The sequence below is a fragment of the Heterodontus francisci genome, chromosome 13 (genome assembly GCF_036365525.1).
Source record: "Heterodontus francisci isolate sHetFra1 chromosome 13, sHetFra1.hap1, whole genome shotgun sequence".
In the NCBI taxonomy this organism is placed as follows: domain Eukaryota; kingdom Metazoa; phylum Chordata; class Chondrichthyes; order Heterodontiformes; family Heterodontidae; genus Heterodontus; species Heterodontus francisci.
The window spans coordinates 75727212-75750039 of NC_090383.1; the positions used below are offsets into that span (position 1 = coordinate 75727212).

Below are 22828 nucleotides of genomic sequence, written 5' to 3' on the forward strand. Positions count from 1 at the left end.
CAGAGAGGAGTTGAATTGGAAGTGGACAAACAAATTGAGCACGCCATCTCCACCGAGGCAAAGGATGAGGGGGAAGTACATCCAGACCTGGCGTGCAATGTCTATGCACTTGAGGGGACAATAGCCACAGCCATCAACATACATGCAAGAGAGACACATGACTCTCTTATCCACACACAATTCACCTGAGAGTCCCCGTCATGCCATTAGACATGATTCAGGTGTCCCCCTATGGTGGCCTGTCATGAAACGCCATCACTATGTCACGGGCCCTGTGAGACCATCCCAAGTGCTACATTCACCATTGGCCTACATTCATCAGCCACTCTTTCATGGACACCATCTCAATGCCTGAACATCTGATCATGGGCCACTGGGTTAGAAAGAAACACATGAGCCATCTTAAGTATGGATTTAAACAAATGTTAAGGTGCACAAAACAATCACACAGTGCCATTCAGGAAATAAATATCCCCCAGTGAGACCTCAAGTGCAACTAGGTGCCTACATTGGTGTTCTCCCAGCAGCTGGAGTGGATGTTGAGTAGGCTGCTGCTTTAGCTTCTCTGGTGCATGAAATGCTCACCATGGATGGCCTATGGGCTGTGGAGCTCTAAGAAGGGCTTGGCACAGGCCATGCCACTTGTAATTTTTGCAGGGGCGGCCACTGTCATCAAGGTTGGCTGCAATGTTCGTGTCACCATCAAAGGGACCGAGGAGCACCTTGCAGAGCCCTCATAGCCTTCAGCCATCTGCTCCTTGACCCTTCCATGGCCCACCTGCACTCCCCTGCTTACCTGGAGTGGAGCAACACCTGGCAATGGGTCCACTCCATCTCTCGGCCATCTCACCAACCCAGCGCTCTACACTGTTCAAGGATGAGGTCATACTGTGGACGCTGGTGCGTACCTCATGCATCCACTTGGTGGTCTGCTGCATGTGGCTCTGAGGGTCGCCACTCTGTCAATAGAGGATGTCATGTGCTCATATGCCAGAGATATGGCATCATTCATGGCATTGATGGACTCCTCTATTGTCTGCGCATGGGAGCGAACAGCCTTTGGAACCCTGACAGAAGCCTACACACTTCACACTGCTGTTCCTATAAGCACCCGATTCGCTGATGACCCCTGAGGGTCTGTATCTGTGTGAAGCTGAGCATTGCTGGCTATGTCCTCTAACTTCGAATGAGGCCTGGCCGGACCTGTCACTGTCCCTGTCATCTGCTCTTGCACGTTTGTGCAGTGCTTACCAGCTGGTGCAATCTGTTCTCAATGCCCATTGACGTGCAAGTATCTGCATTGGTGAATTGTGCACTGGACTGATGTGATGGTGCCTCCTCAAATTGCAACTCCTCGTATGAGGTCTCGGGTGGTTCCGATGCCCTCGGTAACGCTTCATCCTCTACTGGCCCTGCAGGAGAGACCAGATTGGTGATTTATAATATCTGTATCCACCCACATCCTCCTGTCTGTCCTTGTTCTGGAGCTTTATGTGGTCATCACAGGCTACCGAGGTGCTGCTGCTAAGACTTGTGAGAAAGGTTTGCATCCACAACCATCACTTTTCTCAGTCTCTCTCTCGGCTCCAAACCCACCTTGCCCTCTGTGACAGGCTCACCTGCTGCAACCACCAATCTCCATCGCTTCCTCCTCCCTCCGCGTTATTACAGCAAAGGAGGGCACGCCACCTCTCATGCGTCTCTATTTCATTGCATTATAAGCTCGCTTCTCTTGCACCAACAGAAGTACACAATGCCACACAACTCTGGCCCATTTATTCTGGTCAGACTGTGCCACGTTAAAGGCCATCATGCCATTGGGAGGCCTGTCGCAAGCAGTCATTCATCCTTGCCATTGCATCAGGAACCTCTGACTGACCATGGTCCTCTGATGTGAAGCAACCCTTGCAGCTCAATGTACACAGTGGTCCTCAGTGAGTCCCTGTGCATGGTTCAGCCACCTCACATCTCATGGCTGTCATGCAAGATATGCAGGGCTGCCACCTTGCTATCATGCATGCCATTCACTTTACCATACCTCACTAGGTCACTGAATCACTTCTGGCACTGCACCCAACTTTGTGCGACAACCCCGCAGCTGCTAATTTCCTTGGCCATCTCCAGCCAGGCCTTTGTCAGGCTTGCTTGCCTTCTCCTCCAATCCACTGGGAACAGAACCTCCCCCTGTTTCCTTGCCACCTGCAGGAGCACCTCCAGGGAGGTGTCATTGAAACACGGAGCCATTCCTCCACAAGTTCCCTCCTGCTGCAACCCTTCCTCTGCCCTCTGTGTACAGCCTGTACGAAGAGTGCAGGCTGGCCTTGAAAAATAGTGGCATTAATCTCCCTGCCTGCACTAACTCCCGCCCATTATTGGCCAGCTGCTAATTGGATGCAAAACAGAAGATGGCCACGGAAATCCCGTCACCAGTCCATGTGACTGTGCAACCTGCAAATGACCCTGGCATTGGGATTTCAAGTCATTTGGTAAAATCCAGCCTAACGTTTCTCATGTTATCCAGCTGCACATTGGGTAGAGGCTTTGTTATGAACACATTTGTCTCAGTTTTCTATTATGTGATTTGCTGAAAAGCATTAAAGTTGTTGAACTCAACTTTCCATTTTTAAAGAGACATTGTTCTCTGTTAGAGCTGTTCAGCAGTATACACAACAAATCCATAACTTGATGATGCCATTTTCATATGATTGTGTCTGGATGTAAAAATGTTTTAATTTATCAAAACAAAAAGAATAGCATTGGTGAATTTGTGCTGCAGCAGATTCAGTACTATCCCTACTGCAGCAAAATTCCATAATGGTCATTTCCAGCAACCAAGCCTGCCTGCTAACATTTACACAAGCATGATTATTTGTCTTTAAATATTGTTAAAATATGGTCCTCATCAAAAATCACATTTCAAAATCACAACGTAAGGTGTTTCTCAGTGGTTGTTGAGTTCTTTAAATATTATTTGAAAGCAATTCTACCTATAGCTATTTACCAATTGCTCCTGCCCAACACAGATCCAGAAGGTGAGAAGGAATGGAGAAAAAGGGACTATGGGGCAGGGGAGGGAAAGCATCCACAGCACTTCTGTACAGTATATGAAGCTGAATAGAGTCAGTTATACAGCACAGAAACAGGCCCTTCAGCCTGTGTCTATGCCAGCCATCAAGCATCTATCTATTCTAATCCCATTTTCCAGCACTTGGCCCACAGCCTTGTATGCTATAGCATTTCAAGTGCTTACTTAAATACTTAAATGTTGTGAGGGTTCCTGCCTCTACCACCCCTTCAGGCAGTGTGTTCCAGATTCCAACTACCCTCTGGGTGAAAACCTTTTCCTCAAATCCACTCTAAACCTCCTGCCCCTTACCTTAAATCTCTGCCCCCTGGTAACTGATCCCTCTGCTAAGGGGAAAAAGTTTCTTCCTATCTGTACTATCAGTGCCCCTCATAACTTTGTATACCTCAATCAGGTTTCTCCCCCCACACCACCACCCCCAGCCTTCTCTGCTCTAAGGAAAACAACCCTAGCCTGTCCAGTCTCTCTTCATAGCTGAAATGCACCAGCCCAGGCAACATCTTGGTGAATCTCCTCTGCACCCTCAAGATTTTAACTTCTGCTATAATATAATCCCCAATAAAGCTTCCAAGCTTAAATCTACTTATTAAATAATATGGCGCTGAAATTCCTCAGTACCAATGATGCTTCAATTGTAGAAGTCAGGCTTGAGAGGCCTGACAGTCAGAATTTCTTGTGGAAACTAGGGGCACTGGGTTTTTGCTTTCAATTCCACTGGCCTCCCATTTGAACTGGGTCTGGAGCAGGTGGCGTTTCCATCTGCCTCAGACATAAGGAGCAGGGTCAATGTGAGGCAATTCCGGGAATTCTTTCAACTTCTGCTGCCAAGCAGCCTCGGTGCCAGGATGAACCTGGCATACAAGTTAGTTCAGCAGCACAAGTGAGGCACACCGTGTGGTGCAGGCTTGGGCCCTGGTTTGGACCCCTGTTTAAATGCTGCCTCCATTATTGATAGTGACTTGCTTATGAATGGGGGCCAAATGGGCATGTTGCTAAAAGAAATACTCGTGGCTGATGGTATTGACCAATTCATCAATTGGTTGCTATTGTTCCTTTTTTTGCTCTTTCTCTACCATGGGCACCCAAGTTGCACCCATAGTGGCAAAGACACCCACACATAGTATTTATATGACCACAAAATATTCCATTGGGATTAGGAATGGAGGTCACTAGCACACCTCAGTGCACTTCTGCTGGCTAAGTGGGGCCAAAGATTTTTAACATCTAAATCTGGAAATCGTGTAACTTGTCAACAGAACTTAACTATTCAGTTCTAAACAATTTTCAGAAACGTCGAACCTGAAAATAAAATCAGCCTTTAATTACATTTAATTACTAAGCTGCATTAATTTAATATCAGTTGTGCTTCCCTAGAGCTGTCCACCAGCCACATCAAAGGCTCCAGACATCAGTCTATGTATTTTGTCCCACCCACATTGCTGACTGATTAGCTCCAAATCTTAATTTTATATTACTTTGTTGCTTTATCTATGTAATTAAATGAAATTACTGACTCTTTCCCCAAAGTTAGGGACATTCAAAAAGGAAGTGCTTTAGAACTGAATAATGAAATTGTGAGATCAAACATTTTCAAAAGTATAAATCCTGTCGCTTGCAGTTTCAGTCATGCTTCTTGCCTCAGTAATTCCATTTCAGAAGAAAAGACAATTTAATAGACTGGGACAAGCAATCTGTCATTTTTATTAAATGTAATTTACACAAGTGTTGGCTAGTTCCAACTGGCCTGGCACTTATACCTGTTAGTAACTGGATTTTATTTTAGTATTAATATGCTGGAAGGTCCTGGTAAGAGCTTTACTCCTCCTGATTTTTGCGATTTAACATTTTAATTCTCCATTATAGTATATAATGTAAATTGTAAAACATGTTGGCTTAATAGTCATTTTTTGTCTGCAATTATTACACAATTGTAACATACATTTTCACAGTATTTCCAAATACGTCATGATTTGTTCTACCTGTCCAAGTCTAGGTATTTCAGGACAACCAACTGCACAACGATAGGGACTGCTAAAGCAGTTAAAAAAAAAAAAAATCCACATAAAGACTTTGCTGGAACTGCAATAATTATTAATTGACTGATCCTGGGGTTATTTTGGCCAAAGGGTGAGAACAGGCACTAAATGGATGCAGTGCTAATTAGACTAGCCTGTTTGAAAGTCTGGATTCAGCACACTATTTTGGTCCCAATTACTGATTACGATACTGGTCTACAGGTTGAGCACTCAAATGCTGATTAGAAACAATTTTTATGAAGCAGTATATGTGGACTTCTTGGACCCACTTCCACTGAAGGTGTGGAGTACCTTGGCTGACACAGCGGCATGTTTCAGGATGGCTCCGAGACAGAGGGAGATGACACACAGGTTCTTGCGTGCGGTACTAGAGATCCTGGTGGAGGAAGGATGTCCTATTCCTGCATATGGGAAGGCTGTCACCTCATCCTGCTGTCCCTCTGTCCTGCACCACCTGGCCTCACAGCCTCCTCCCATTCGTCATCCAGATGAAGGAGACCTCTAGCAAGATGCCTATGACCAAGCACTTGCTTTCTCCTGGTGACTCCCAATAAGGTGGAGTAACACAGCACTTACTCATTTTAAGTGAAGACTTCAGAGAATTTCAGAATAAATGTTGATAGTGTTGAAGTTTTGGCTATTCAGCTCTAAACAATTTTTAGGCGAAATCTTACTGCCTTTGAAGATTTTCTGAGGTCAGGAACAAAAGCGGGTCCCAACCCTGCTGGTGATGCCTGGCTGCCTGCCTGTGTGGTCTAACGGTTGCCTCTGGCAATTAAGGATGGTGGGCAGAACAGGCACCTGTCTGGGCATTGGGAGGGCCCAATGTTGGCAACTCCACTGGGAGAGGTGGATAGTGCTGCCGCAGGCAGAACGGATGGCGCCTCAAGGTGGAGATGTCATTGGAAGATGCATGAGATTGTAAGAAGTATTTATGGCACAGCTGCCGATCATCATTGTGGAGGGGAACCCGCTCTACAGGATGGCCCTGTGGCAGAAGTGGACGTTGTAGGGGTGGGGTAAGTACAAGAGGCCTGGCGGGCCCCCTGACCAGCTGCCTCCAGGCATCTGTTGGGCTTTACCCTCCGTGGGAGCAGAGGGGGGTGGCGGCGGGAAGGAGAACCTGTCCACAAGTGGACACTTGCATATGCAAACTGGCCACCCGCTGCTGCTGGGTGAGAGGCCCTTGCTACTTCCACCCCTCTTCCAGCAACACCGGCTGGAGGCATGAACTCATCGGTCCACTGAGCTGAGGCCCTCCCGATATTCCTTTCTCCCGGTTCCGTTGTCAAAGCCGCCTTGACGGGACTGGTAAGTTTCCACCCAAAGTGTCCCAAATAGTCGCTTTGTGTGTTTCAGTGGTCCTCTTCACAGCTCCAGCATTATTGAACACGAAATGATGAGTATCCCTTTAAATAGCACTTGAAATCGACATCAACACTGTTTACCCCCAAACAGCTGGTTATTGTTAGAAGAGGGGGTTTAGTTAAAGCACTAGCCGTCAAAATGCCATGCAACCGCTTTCGGCATTGTAAGTGGCAATCAGCTGTTTAATGAGCCTGCAGGCAGCCGTTCCTAGTGCTGGCTTCAACTCTTTCATTAAAATGCCATCTTGAGCTACACCGGCTTTCGGTTTAAGACTCCTCCCGGTCACTTTGGAGGCTCTTTAGTGCCGAAAGTATTTGTTGAAACCCGCCACAATATTCTTTCCACTTGATGATATAACACCTTGTTCCATTATTTATTCCATTCCTAACAACGATGACCACTCCACCTCCTCTCTCTATATCTACCCTATCCTTTCTAAACAATGTACATTGAAATGTGTGAAATTCGGGTCCAGCCATATTTGATGAGGTCTATCAGCTCAAGGTTTTCAGTTGCAGTATATAATTGTAGTCTGTTAACTTATTTCTAAAGCTTTCAATATTTTGAATAGAAGCATTTAATAAAATTCCCCAATGATTTGATGCCCCCGATTCCATTCTTTTTTGATGGGTCCAACTGGACAGGTAAAGTACCGCTTACACTGTTTTAAATTTATGCTGTCTTTGTTTGGAATCACGCTGCTCTTTTATTTTTGCTCCCCCACTAGTGCAATGGGTTTAAAGAAATCCTAAGTATTTCCTCTGCATTAACAGTAAAAAGTTTCAGTTCACTTACTCAAGTGAATCTCATCCTTAATGAAAAGCTTTGGTCTTCCAAGAAACTGACTTCAATTCCCAATGAAGAGTATCATCATCCTCCTTGTCCTGCTTTGTAATATGGTGTTGAAACTCATAATTCTGCTTTTCTATTTGGTAGCATTCTACATGGCAGTAGGGGAGCTGAAATAATAACCTGATCACCATGCTCTGTAAAGTTATGCACCATCTTTCTATGCTTATGTTTCATGAGCTTGGACCTTTCTCTATTGCATTGTTTGTCCCCACATGGATATCAACAGGAGCTCCCTTAGGTACCCTTTTTAATACACAATATACTCCACTATCTGTCAGTTATCCCGGCTTTAGGGAAGAATTGCACAGTCACATGTAACTCTTCCTGCAAAGGTCTATAAATCTAAAAAGGAGCCCCTGACAAATAAGGTAATTCCATTTAACCTTTGCATTCTGGGACTGCCTGCTCAGTCTTGCCTGCTCTGTATTTGGCCTAGATGTGATGTTTGAATCTGGATTCAGTTAATCTGTCTCCTCACTCTCTTCTGGGTGTTAAAATTATCCCTATTTTATTTATTTGCAATTATTTTCAGTAGCCTAATATGCCTTTTACTTTAAAGTTGATACTTACGATTATTCAGGACTTGTACCTCACCAAGGAAGGTTTTTATACAGCCAGTGATCGTAAGACTGCTTCATTATCTATATGGAGGTGATCAGAAACAGTTCTTTTGGTCTGGGTGCCATGTTATTTGGTGGTCTCTTCCTGTCACAGTAGTGGCAATAATGCTTGCAATGGAGGCTAGTATAATGTTGCCATTAGAAGTGTAGCCAAAGACCATGATTTGTGGTGCACACCACCTCTACTGTAACAGCTATATTTAACTCTGTAGTTTGTGAATGACCATAGCAGTGTAGTTGACACAAATTCCCAATATAAATGGTGTGTAAGACTTTTAATGAGAGGAAAAACTGCAGTGTTGACCTTTCATTTGTAGTTTTAGTGTGACTCTGTATGAAGACACCATGTTATATGCCCAGAGCTCTGTGTCTATCATCAGAAAGGTTTCACATTTGCATGCTGAAGTGAGATCATAGGCTATAGCCCAAGGCTCCAGATTATTTAATAAACTCTGTCTTTGGTATGACAACTTATAAACTACTAAGCATCTGTTGAAAAACATGTTAAGTTGTTTAATATTATCCTGTAAGGGATGGGTTTCAGTCTGCAGTGTTATAGACTGCTAGAAGGCTCATTTCTATCAATTTTGGTTCTAAATATAAGACAGCAATCATATAAATGAATAGCTGTTGATTTTTAGTGGCAGACATTTTAATTAACTATCATTCACATTATGTGCATGCTAGAGATTGTCATCATTTCTGTGGTTAGATCTTGCCTAGTGCTGCAAGACCTATTGCTGTTGATCCATTGGTGTGAGTGCTTATGGACAAGCCGAATAGCACAGTTTGCAAATAGATCTTTCCAATCATCAGCAATCCCCCGTCTCAAGAATGATTCTTTCTTGTGGAAGTGAGATGTCAATGTTGGCTGTGGATTCACGGATGGCTTATGAGCCTTATCTTAGCTTTCGAGGCTCTCCCACAGTGAGGACATCAGTTGTCAACCAGGAGAGGTAATGGCGGATTATTGGCTCGAGCAGCTGCCCTCTCTTACCATCTCTCACTGTTCTGTCTTAGTGCCTGCTCCTGTTGATTGGAAAGTCTTGACACCACTTTTAATGATGGATCGCCATGTTGGGCACGATTGGTCATCTGCTTCCCATGTCTTGATATTGATAGAGCAGACCTTCATCGAGGCTCTGAGATTGTCTTTGTTTCCTTTGGCTCTCGTGTGAATGGGTTCCCTGGCGGAGCTCTGTTTGGAGCACCTGTTTGGGCAGTCTTGAGTGGGGCATTCTGACATGTCCTGTCCATCTCAGCTGATATTATCAGACTTGGCATATCCGTGTCTTGGACACTCGTGTTTGTTCTTTTGTCCTCCCACTTTATTCGCGAGATCCTTCTCCGACAGTATCCATATGGTGTAGGCATACCGCTCATTCTCACTACAAACACACCTTTTCCTTGCTCCCTTCACAGAAACCACTAGCACCGTTCTCCTCTCACATGGTCCCTAATGAATGAATTCAAATCAGAGTCACATTATGTCATTGGGATCTCTTGATTTAACTCCTCAGCTGAAAGATGGCACTTCCAACAACTCGGCACTCCCCCACTGAAGTGTCAGTCTAGATATTGTGCTCAAGTGGGGCATGAGCCCACAACCTCTGACTCTGAAAATACTGCTACTAAGCCAAGGCTGACATTATATACACAAGCTGAGAATTTCCACTGGTTCACCAGATTAGCCATTGGGCATGGGTGGAAACTCTGCATGGACATAATTGGGAGTAATTAGGAATGGCCAATAAATGCTAGCCATGCACACATCCCATGAATGAATTTTTTTTTAAAAACTTCCTCTTTTCATGAAATTTTGTTCAGTTCCCCTTTTTCTGATCTCCATGCACATTTTTGGTAATACAGAAATTGAGTGTATATAGATATAGCCCATAACCGGGCTATACATCTACTTTGAAATAAGCAGCAACCAAATACGCACATTTTTATTTTTCCCTTTTTTTCCCCCCAGTATCTGCACTTCCACTCACTATCTGCTCATTATATCTGAGTGAGGTCAAGAGTTCAGCATATGGGGAATAGCTGGCACATACCCATAGTGTATTCAAACCCATATAATCCTTTGCATCATACTGTCCTAACTACTAAAAAAAAAACACATTCCGAATGGTGGGAACTGTTAGGAATGGAGGCGGAAGTGCTTTGTACAGGATGGAACCCTGAGATCTGATCTAAAACATTCCTATTTACTTACGTAACAGTGATAAATAATTGATCACTGAGGTGATGACAGGGCTACATTGAGCAAATGTTCATGCTGAGCAGTCAAGGAACAGCTGTCTTCTAATCCTATAGCTATATTAGATCTTCATAAAAGCACTTGTGGTGTGACGTCACATCCCTTCATTGACATCTCCCTGTTGCCTGGATATGTACAACATTCTTCAAATTTGCCTTGAAGTAATTCTGGGTAGATTTACATGGTGCCAATTCCAGATTAATTCTTGGGTTACAATACTTGCAGGAGAAGGACGTTCATTCATTAATGAATAAAGAGTAACCAACTCTGCCAGTATTTACATTGGGATTTATAATAGAGTATTGCACAAGTTTCACAATAAGAGCAGACTTTGTGGAAGAATTGTTTGACACAAGGGTTAGAATACTTTCATCATTTCATCTCCAGAAACTGTGTTTGGATTTAGTCACAATGTACTGAAAAGCTTTTCCATAAGGGCCCTAAGGGAGGGGGTGGGGGTTGATGGGGAAGCAACAATATAGATCCAGTTGACAACATGAAAATTGTTTCATATTTTTTCCATCTTTGCACCAGTTTCATTGTTTCATTGTCAGCCTGTTGTCTGAGATTACTGTATCTAATAAGCAGCTGAGTCATAGAAGCCAAGGTTGGTCTTCAGTTTGTGCTGAGGTAGCTGATTTCATCCAGTGCAGTGAACGAGGTACAACAATTGGCCTCAGTCACCTAGGTTATAGAAGGCAAAATCATACTTCAAAGGCGAGTGACTGTCACCGTTAAGGCTCACACTTGATCATGGCCATTTTAGTGAGAATATTGAGAAGCTGAGAATATTGTTTTTAAAAGACTAGCCTAGGGATGATTAAATAAATACATCCAAATCCCAAGATTGATTTTTCTCAATGTTTTAAGATATATATCCAAATTAATACGAATATAGATTTAATCTTTTTATAGGGCCTGTTTATGAATATGCACTTCTGTTGGGCAGCCTCACTCAGTGAAAGTACAAGACTGGAACCTACTCAACTGTTTCAATTTTCTGGGATGGAAAGTCATTGATTTCCCAACATTCTCTCCTGGTGGATGAGGATTCCTGCCAGAAGTGCATATTCCTAAATCGGCAGTCGGACGTGGCTCCTGAAACTCCATGGTATGTCACCTGTAAAGATAAAAGCTTGGGAACCCAAGGACATGGATGAAGGCAGTTTGGTCACAAATTTCCTTTTCTTCTCTTCCCTTTCCTCCACCCGCCCTCTGGAGGGAGTTTGATGTCTGGCCTCAGCACAAGCAGCATAGCTGAGATTGTAAAACTGGTTAAAATGGAGGATTGGACCTGTGTCCCACAATGACCACACCACCCAAATATTAATATCATATTTCTTTTCTTGGTAATTGCACCAATCCATACAAATCTTGCAAAGTTCTCCAAACCCTCTTCAATTTAATTCAATAAAAAAAGTTGTACCATCATATAGACCAGGCTTGTCTAACATACGGCCAGCTGGTCAGGGTCAGGATCCGGCCCGCCAAACGTTTCCACCTGGCCCGCGGGTGTAAACTGCTGCCGGGGCCGTTCCTCATCGTTGCCCTGACTGGAGATGAGACATTTCCCTTTGCCTTCATCTGTCAGAGTGGCCTTTTGAAAAACATCACTGTCAATTTCAAAGCTGACAGCTGCTGACATCGGGAACAGCCGTTTTACAACAGACTCGGAGTTTTCCGGCGGGCTCTGACTTTTTTTTTAGAAGCCGGCCGGAAAACTCCGAGTCTGTTGTAAAACGGCTGTTCCCGATGTCAGCAGCTGTCAGCTTTGAAATTGACAGTGAGGTTTTTAAAAACCGAACTGATCAACCATCTGCTGAGCGTTCATTCTCCGCAACTCTAGGAGAGGGAGTGGTGCGGGGAGAGAGGGGAACAGAGAGAAAGCGAAAGAGGGGCAGGGAGATGGAGAAAAAAGGGGACAGAGAAAGGGGGGAGGGGGGGGGAGTGGGGATAGAGAGCAAGGAACAGGGAAAACTGAGCAGGGAACACTGGAGACATGGGTTTGGACAGAGAGGGAGACAGGAGGCCTTTGAGCCCATGCCAGCTCTCCACAGAGTTCTGCAGTCAGTACCACTCCCTGGCTCGATTCCTGTAGCCCTGCAAGTCTATTTCTCTCAGGTGGCCATCCAACTTCCTCTTGATGTCATTGCCTCCGTTTCCACCACCCTTGTGGGCAGCGGGTTCCAGGTCATTACCAACCACTGCGTTAAAAAAAAATAGTGCTTCCTCATATTTCCCCTGCATCTTTTGCACAAAACTTTCAATCTGTGTCCCCTAGAGGGGAGGGGAGGGGAAGAGAAGAGAGAACGAGACACACACAGAGAGGGGTGAGAGACAGCAAGGTCTCTCCTGACAGATGGAAGTCTATCCAGAATACTCTGCATGGCTACATCACGTGTGAGGGCAGAAATTGACAGGTATGTCACTAAATCAGTTTTCAATATAGTGACAAGAAAGTAAGTCAATAAATTAGTCTTCTCATTTAAAGCTTCTTCACAAAATGCACATTTGTTGTTTTTATTAAGAAATTTTTAATGCCTTTATCATTTGAAATTTGCTCACCAGCCCCCTGGGCCAAGCAAAAATCGTAATGCGGCCCTCTGCCTGAAAAGATTGGACAACCCTGGTTTAGAACAAGGGCAAATCTGCAGGCTGTGTTACTGTTACTCCACTTTGTGCAAGTGGGATACTAGTGGGTCATTTTGGTGTTGACCTCATCCTGTCACCAGGGTTATAAATGAGATAAAGGCCACAGAATGTGTATTGTTGCTAAGAAAAAGAGGTTAGCAGCAATGCGGCACATCAACCAAGCCATTTGCCTTATGAACCTAAAATCAGGTAACTGGTTCAAATCACTGAGCTATTTAGCATTTGAATCTATGACACTATTTACATGAGGTTAGGAAGTAGCAAACTGCTGACTGTTTTAGCAGAGGTGTTAATCTGACCAAAATAAATGGGTTAAGACCATCTCAAAATAGTAAAGTTAGGAATTTCAGTGTTCCGTTGTATAACTTCAAGGTCAGAGAAACCAGCATCGCCAACCAACCTGAGCCAATGTAATGAATCTCAGTAGTTCTTATTCAGGCCACTGGATGAAGCATCGTCTAGAGGAAGAGTGTAGGGAAGAAAGTAGAGTAGAAAGAGGGTAGGGTGTGAGCAAATCTCCTAGTGGTTGAACATGGAATGATTTTAAGACTTCGGCCTGTTAATGTCACTACAGCCTCAGCAGTCAGGCTAAGAAACTGATCCTGCTGCTATGTGGAAGAATCTGAGGACCTGTGAGAAGACAGTAGTATGGATATGAAAACTTCAAAGCAGAGAGATATCCTGGGAAGACAAATGAATTAAAGATGCTGTACCCTTGTCAATTACTAATCAATCGTATATTGGAAATAGCTATGTAAGCTTTATATGGTAGTAATAGCAATTAAAAAAAGTTACCAAAAATAAAAGTGTTGCACCATGGAGTGGTATCTAGGTTCACGGCCTGTGATTTTCCACTTTAGAGTTTTCCATTTCAACTGGGTTTTTGGGCTGGATATAGATGAGGCACTTGCCCACGGAGAGGGGGAGAGAGAGAATCAATCTAGGCGACATTTGGATATTTCTTAGTGGCATATTCTAGATTGATTGATAAATGGCATGTGGTATGTTGGGGGGGGGGTGGTGGTGGTGGTGGGCGGGGCACAACTGAGGAAAAAGGTGAGAAACAAATACCTGAAACTTTAATTTTAATCTAATTACCTGAAATAATTTCATGTTCATTGTTCTTCTGAACAGCCAACACCATGATGCTCCAACACATAGGACAAGGATCTGCATCAGATGTCAGTACAGCAGCAGTCGTGCCATGTATTTCGCCTTCAATGTCTTTGGTATTTGATGAGTTTACAAACATTACCCCTTTGGTCAAAGAAGAGCTGCGATTTGCCATTCAAAGCAAACGGATAGCAAATGGAGCATCAACCATGGAATATTTAATAGAAACTGAGAGCTCAAATGAGGCAGTGGATAAAAAGGTACGTTAAATAAATGTATATCTTGGGAATACTAAAATTATATCATAATGTGAATATTGAACCTAAAGCATTACAATAGCGCAAACTAAATTGTGACCTAAAATAAATGATGATCTTGTTTTATTTTAGATCTTGAGGCACTGCTGCCATCTTACAATTCCAAAATAGTAAGTTTAGATATTCATTCTTACAGGTGACACCACAGGAAGATGAGAGGAGAAGACGAAGAAGGGAAAGAAATAAAATAGCAGCAGCTAAATGTCGAAATAAGAAGAAGGAAAGGACAGACATATTGCAAAAAGTATGTACACATGTCACTCAATAAGCATACAATTGCTTGGTATGAGGTATGGGTACTTATGGAAGCTGCATGCTCTGATTTGGTAGAAGTGGGCTTGTTTCACCTGGCCACTGACTGTCAAAATTACTTACAGTAAAAAAAAAACTGTGCTCTTTTGCATGTTGTAGTTTCTAAACAGTAATAATGTTTGATCAGCCAGTCTAATAGTTTGCCATGTCTGTAAGGGTGGGTGAAACCTGAAAACTGATCCATAGCCAGAAATGTGTTATTCCTCACAATAGATTGACCTTGTTCCCACGCTCACAGTCTCAGTATCAGACATAGTATGCAGACTATTTGGCATTGAACTTCACACTGTAGTCTCAGGTTGAGGTAGAACTGAGGGAATATAGAAAAAGTAAATAATTAGTTACTTGTGGGTGAACTTTTCAGGAAAAAGAAATTGAAAAGAAGAAAGACCAATTTGGGATTTACAGGTGTTAATAATGGAACATAAATGTTTGAATGAGTTAGACTGAGGTCCAATCTGAGGACTCACTTTATCTTGGTCATTTAGAGGTGTTATTGCCACAACAGTTAACTCCCAGTTCTGTTATTGCAGCTGTCCAGAAAGTGTCAGCACAATCTAAATATGCAGTGAATGATCTAAATCAAAATACTATTGGATTGGCTGAGTATTAACATTTGAATACTTGCCCCTCTTTCTGGGTGCCCTATGAGAGACAGGCTTAAACATGACCAATTCTTTTTTTTAGTTATCTCCTGCTGAAGAGGCTTTTTCGTAACCAAACCAATTCAGTTAAGACATGCTGTAAAGTTTATCATGTTCCAAGACAATATAATTGATCACCACTACTATTTTTAACAGTGATTGCTGCCAAACTCAGTGCTGCCTTACTGATGCACTTGGAGATTTCCCTGCTCTGTTGTTGGAGCTTGCCATCATTCAATGCATAGAATTAAAATAAGGGACACTGGGTCTATACCGGAGGAGGAGCTCAGCAGGGGTAACTGTAAAAATGTATAATAGCCATTGTGAATAAAACTGCTTACCCCAACACACACCTTGGATCCAAGAAAAACAAATTTGAGTATTTTCTTAATGTTGAGAGATTAGTAACTGTGGAAGAGCAAAGGGGTTTGGGTGAAAATGCACACAAATCATTAAAAACTAGATGGCAGGTACAAAATGGTAATCAAAAAGACTAATGGGATGCTGGCTTTTATCTCAAGGAGTTGGAACACAAAGTAGGCGTTTGGGGGAGTTATGCTTCAGTTGTATTTAAAATGCCTGAAGCACAGATACAAGTGAAATACATTTACCTGCAATGTGCTTAACAAACAACAACCCCACCTTTCAGTAACTATGTAAGATACTCACAACAGTCAAAAACACTTGCACGCTCTGCCTTTAATCTTACAATATTATCAGAAAACACACAAAAGGATTAAATTACACATGCATATGCCATATGAATGAGTATTGAGATCACATGCCTAACAACAGTGTCTATTACTCACTTTTTATTTACAATTCAAAAATGCAATTAGTCACATCCAGGTTCCCAATTAGCCGCATGTGGCTAGTGGTTTACCTATTGGACAAACACTGCTCCAGATAAATGCCCAAGATTCCAGATTAAAAAAAAAAATTCTTTCATGGGATGTGAGCAGTGGCAAGGCCAGCATTTGTTGCCCATCCATAACTGCCCTTGACAACTGAGTGACATGCTAGGCCATTTCAGAGGGCAGGTAAGAGTCACTCACATTGCTGTGAGTCTGGCATCACTTGTAGACCAGACCAGGTAAGGACAGCAGATTCCTTCCCTCAAGGACATTAGTGAACCAGATGGGTTTTACAACAATCAAATATAGCTTCATGGCATCATTACTTAGACTATCTTTCAATTGAAGATTTTATTAATTAATTGAATCTAAATTCCACCAGCTGCTGTGGTGGGATTTAAACACATGTCCCCAGGGCATTATCCTACACTTCTAGTTCAGTAGCATCACCACTATGCCACCAGCTCCCCACATTATCCACAAGCTTCAATATCTTCTCAAAGAAATCTAACAAATTTGTCAAGTAGGATCTTCCCTTGTGTTGCCCACCTACCATTCCACTAAAAGCCATGGTGACCTGCCTTGAACACTCCACATTCATCAATGTGTTTCACAATACCCCATTTTAGAAAATCTTCAATATTATACCTGGGACAAATAGCTCTCATACTGAACTGTAGTTGTCAGGTATCCTTTTTGCTTGTTTTAAAAAAAAAATACAGTTGTTACCTTCCCATCTCTCCAGTCCTTTGGTCTAGCTTCTGATTCTAATGATTCCCTAAATTTCCCACTAGAAGTTGACCAATTCCTTAAGTATCCTCCTTTGTCAGCCATGAGTCTTGTGGAGATTATCCTCTCTCACTGCTTGCAATGCTTCTTTTACTTACCTGCCAGTAATTGCCAGTGTCTTTTTTTTCATATTTCCTGGAAAATGACCTATGTTTCCAGGGGTCAATGATTTCTTCCATGTACACAGATACAGAGAAATAATTCTGGCTATCTGCTTTTTCAGATTGTCTGAAACCATCTTCCTATAAGTGCCTTTCAAAGCCCAACTGCTCTGACTCTACTCTGAATGTACTCATAGAGCCCCTTGCATTCCAAGTCTCATTCTTTATTTTTGCCCTTTAAGCCAGTTTTCTAACAGCCTGCAACCAATTCTTGTAGTCTTGCCTGTCCACCATTGAGGGTCTATATTTGAGGAATGCCTTTTTTTTTACTCTTGTTACTTGCATCACTTCCCTTGTTCACATATTGTCTTTATTTTCAAGTGTTGTAAATTGACTTATAAATACACAATGCCGTGCTTTCAAAGTATACCACGCCTCCAAGAATTGTCCTTTTTAACGATCTTTTTTCCAGTTCAGCTGCATTAACGTCTTTCTCAATCCCCCAAAGTTCAACTTCCTACAGCGGAGTCTCTATTGTACTAAACTTATCCATTGTGACTGTGATGCTAAACTCAATTGTGTTACAGTGCTGTTGATAAAATTGGGAATCCTCATTGGCTTGTTACACAAAACCAGACACCATCTCCTGCACCACCCTGCCCCCACCCCCTTCCCCCATCACTCTTAATAATTTGGTTCAAAAAATAGACCATTACCATCAACCAGTATGAACTGGACTTCAATTAAAATTTTAGCCATCTGTCTCTAACCTCAACACTGATTAAACTCTCTTAAGCCAAGAATGAGCAAACCATTTAGAATTTTTTGTTAAAGGAGGTAGGTGCCAGGACCCTTATTTATTTACATTTAGATTTAAATAAGTCGATAAAAGAAATTAACATTATTGGCTGTTAAATATGACCAAATAGAAAGAAGGACAGATGTGTGGGGACTCCACAACAATATGCATACTTATATATTCTGAGGGAAAAGATACACTAATGAAAAAATACACTTTGGCATGTTCCTGCATATTTGGAGCATCAATAGAATTGTTTGAACAGCCAGTGTGGTAGGTGAGGTCACTGTCATGGGAACAATGCTATAGGCCTGTTATAGAAATCCATCAGTAAACCAATCAGAAATGGGCACAATATATTCCCGAAATGCCACAAAGTTATAAGCACTTATTGGAAATTTTGCACTTGGATAGTTTAGGGGAGTTTTTTGGGGACTGCATCACCTGGAAAGTTAAAACTATTGAAATGGTGAATAACATTCCAAATAATATCCTGAAAAACAAATTTTGCTCATACAGCATTTTATGTGTTAGTACATATATGAACATATGTTTAGTTTAGAGATACAGCACTGAAACAGGCCCTTCGGCCCACCGAGTCTGTGCCGACCATCAACCACCCATTTATACTAATCCTACACTAATCCCTACCAACTACCTATACTAGGGGCAATTTATAATGGCCAATTAAGCTATCAACCTGCAAGTCTTTGGCATGTGGGAGGAAACCGGAGCACCCGGAGGAAACCCACGCAGACACAGGGAGAACTTGCAAACTCCACACAGGCAGTACCCCGAATTGAACCCGGGTCGCTGGAGCTGTGAGGCTGCGGTGCTAACCACTGCACCACTGTGCCGCCCATATGAAGTAGGAGTAGGCCATTCGGCCCCTCGAGCCTGATCTGCCATTTGATAAGATCATGGCTGATCTGATTGTGAAATCACAATCTATAAAACGTAATCATGTTACAAGGTTCAATAGTCCTAACACCAGTGGAAAGTGCAGATCTTTCTTCAACCATCAGAATGAACATGGTTCATATTCCTGGATGTGATTAACAGCAGAATCCAGCCCCTGCATCACTTGTGAAGTCACTGGTGTTCCAGCAGGGTAGATGACTAAGTGAATTCCTTCCCACACACTTAGGTGAACGGCCCTACCCAGCGTGAATTCGCTGGTGCGTCAGTAGATGTGCTAACTGAGTGAATCCCTTTCCACACACGGAGTCTACCTGCTATACCTTTGACTCCCTTGTCAATCAAGAATCTATCTAACACTGCCTTAAAAATATTCAATGACCCAGCCTCCAATGCTCTCTGGGGAAGAGAATTCCACAGACTAACAACCTTCTGAGAAAATTTTTTTCCTCATCTCTGTCTAAAATGGGAGACCTCTAATTTTTAAACTGTGCCTCCTAGTTCCAGTCTCTCCCATAAGGGGAAACATCCTCTCAGCATCCACACTATCAAGTCCTCTCAGATCTTATATGTTTCAATAAAATCACCTCTCATTCTTCTAAACTCTAATGGATACAGGCCCAACCTGTCCAACCTTTCCTCATAAAATAACCCCTTCATCCCAGGAATCAGTCGAGTGATCCTTCCCTGAACTGCTTCTAACGCAATTATATCCTTTCTTAAGTAAGGAGACTAAAACTGTACACAGTACTCCAGATGTGGTCTGTTATGACTGAGATGAGAGGAGTGCACTGTCTTTCCTAGTCCCACTTCTCCGCAGGTCACAACATATATTTTAAAAATGTTTTCTCTACTCTTTATTCCAGAATAAAATACACCAACCGGGTTTCTTTAATAAACAACAAAATTATCAGTTTATTATCAAACAATACTTATCCAGTCAAGAAGCAAAGCATTAACACACGGATTCTCTTCCACATCACACACTATCCTGACTTGGACATATATCATCACTCTTTTTCACTGCCACTGGGTAAAATCCTGGAACCCCCTACTTAACATTGTGGGTGGACCTTCACCACATTGAGAGCAATGGTTACTTGTTTCAATTATCTTAATTTAATAGAGACATGCATAAAAAGTGAGGAATATATTTACAGTATCTTGGTGTGTAATTCTTACACTCAAAATGTATAGATCTTTTAAAAAAAACTGACTACACCAGAAGAACTGACAAAAGTACTTGATGTGATATCTTACCTCTAGGAGTCAGAAAAACTGGAATCTCTGAATGCAGAGCTGAAAGCACAAATAGAAGAACTGAAAAATGAGAAACAGCAGTTGATTTACATGCTGAACCTGCACAGGCCTACATGTATAGTCCGTGCTCAGAATGGGAGGACTCCAGAGGACGAGAAAAATCTTTTCATTCAACAGATCAAAGAAGGAACACTACAGAATTAAACCATAAAGGAAATGAATCATGGATCCACAGAGTCCGTCTCCCTGGAGACGCCAAGAACAGAAGCAGCTCCACGTTAGTATGTTACTAACCTGCTAGGGCAAAACTGTTCATTAGCCAGAAGAGCTTGCACTTTCTGCATAATTGATATCTTCTGTTTCACTATTAACTGTTGAACCTCGAAAAGCGCTGCATTAAAACCGCATGCAAACAGGGGGAAAAAACACATACTCTCTGCCTTGACATTAGGCTGCACAACTATTTTATATTATTGACGCAGGCGTCATGCCTTTTGTTGTCTTTTGTTGCTGTTGATGCCCAGATCATGTACCAGCATGCCAGTCGTGTTTATGGTATTACTTTGAAACTGTGTGACACTTATACCTTGTAGCTTTTACTCGGGTCTGTAGCATTTATGCCAGTTGTACAGGATATTATTGAGTGTGTTACATAACTTTTGGAAGGGAAAGCAATGTTAGCACAAAATCTAAGCATGTATGTACAAGTACTAAAAAGATTTTAATGGAGATCTAGAATATAACTTTTTTCTACACTGTGATAGTTGAGGTGTGCATTTGATACATTTAATAATAAAAAATTGTCATATCATTTAGTTTTGTCAATTTTATAGCTGAAATTTCTTGTTTTCAGTTTTCTTTTGAAAGAATAATAGTTGTAATTATAATTATGTAATCATTTTGGGGCTGTAAAATTGTCCGATAATTTGTTACAACTCTATTAGGTCCTTTTTGTCAAATTATTTTTTAATTTATTTTTTATTTTTATATTTATTTTATTTATTTAGAGATACAACACTGAAACAGGCCCTTCGGCCCACCGAGTCTGTGCCGACCAAGAACCACCCATTTATACTAACCCTACAGTAATCCCTACCACCTACCTACACTAGGGGCAATTTACAATGGCCAATTTACCTATCACCATCAAGTCTTTGGTGGTGGGAGGAAAGCGGAGCACCCGGCGAAAACCCACGCAGACACAGGGAGAACTTGCAAACTCCGCACAGGCAGTACCCAGAATTGAACCCGGGTCCCTGGAGCTGTGAGGCTGTGGTGCTAACCACTGCACCACTGTGTAAAGTTTATTCCACCAGGTTTTCCCTGTTTTTCTATATGTTTCACTTCACAGCCATTCCACATTCAATCTTCCATATTCCCAGTAACAGAGAGGTGGGAGGATGGGCCACAGGCTCCACTATATAGTTTTCAGAAGAATTCTGCAAATTAACTAACCAAGAGTTTTTTCACCGGGGTAGGTGAACAGTGTCCGATCTTCTCAAAGATGGACTGATAGTTCTAGTGCTAATGAACTACCGAGGCTGACTACACATATTAGCAAGAAAGTCAAAATTGTTGCTCACATGGAAAAAAAACCTATGAATTTAATTTAACATATTCATTTTCTATTCAACAGAAGGTTTGTGGAGGTGGGTAGCGTAGGGGAGAACACCTCCACACGAGCCTATTACCTCTGTTTAATTATATGCATCACACTTAGTTAATGACGTTTCCCTTTAGGGCCCCAAGCTCCAACCACTGGTTTGGACACATGCAAACAATGGAGGTCTGCCACACGCATTATTGGGTCAGATGCTCTGCAGTCAGTAAGGACTTCTCTTTTAATTAGTTAAATGATTCCTCGTGGTTCAGGCTTGAGTGTGTTGCCTGAATGCAAGGTTATTACTCAGACACAAAAATGCAGTAATTATTTCGGTTACACAATAAACTCATACAACCTGGTTTCCTGAAGACCCAAGGTGATCAGCAGTCAATGTCACTATCACAAACGGTGTCAGGAAGACCAAAGTTATGAGCCAGGATATAGAGACTCACCTTCCATCAACATCGACAACCTCACTCTGGAGGTCGTCAACAGCTTCACATACCTTGGATCAACAATTACCAGCAATTTGTACCTTAATGCCAAAATCAGCACCAAGGCTGCAGCTATCATGTCAAAGTTGAGAAGGTAAGTGTGAACCAACAGCAAACTAACAGAAAATACAAAGCTCTGCGTGTACCTGGCTTGTGTACTCAGCACCCTCCTTTAACGTAGCGAAGCATGGACAACTTATGCAAGCCAAGAAAAGCGGCTAAGCGGTTTCCACCTCCGCTGCCCCAGATGGATATTGGGCATTTCATGAATACAGAAGTACACCAACATGCAGGGATCCCCAGCATATTTGCCCTTTGAGTCAGCGGCGATTCCGTTGGCTGGGTCATGTGAGCTAAATGGATGACGGCTGCATCCCCAAGGACATGCCCAATGGCGAGCTTGCTATCAACACGAGACCAACAGGTTGCCTACATCTGCAATGCAAGGATGTCTACAAGAGAGACCTTAAGTTGACGGGGATTGGACTCAATGCATGGGAAGTCCTTGCTGCTGACCAGAGAATGGCAGTCAGGAAGGACGTGGAAAAAGCAAACGACAAAAGAAATGGCCAGATGGTGGAAAAGAGAACCCAGCAGAAGGGAAAAAACATCAGTCGACCTCAGGCCACCTTTATTCAACTGTGCCAGCTACGGAAGGGATTGCCACTCATGAGTCAGCCTCTACAGTCACCATAGAGGATGTTCAATCCAGAAGTAATATGCACCTTGGCGCAGTCCATCATCTCTT

The 22828-nt window shown here is 42.6% G+C and overlaps 1 protein-coding gene across 1 annotated transcript in view; it reads left to right on the forward strand.

The window, feature by feature from the left end:
* Positions 1-20794, forward strand: part of atf3 (activating transcription factor 3) — a 31733-nt gene extending 10939 nt beyond the window's left edge. The window contains exons 2-4 of the mRNA XM_068044989.1: positions 14011-14249; positions 14443-14550; positions 19990-20794. Coding sequence (XP_067901090.1) covers positions 14019-14249; positions 14443-14550; positions 19990-20187 — 537 coding nt within the window. The 5' untranslated portion in view covers positions 14011-14018 and the 3' untranslated portion in view covers positions 20188-20794. The remainder of the gene's footprint in view (positions 1-14010; positions 14250-14442; positions 14551-19989) is intronic.
* The last annotated feature ends 2034 nt before the right edge of the window (positions 20795-22828 follow it).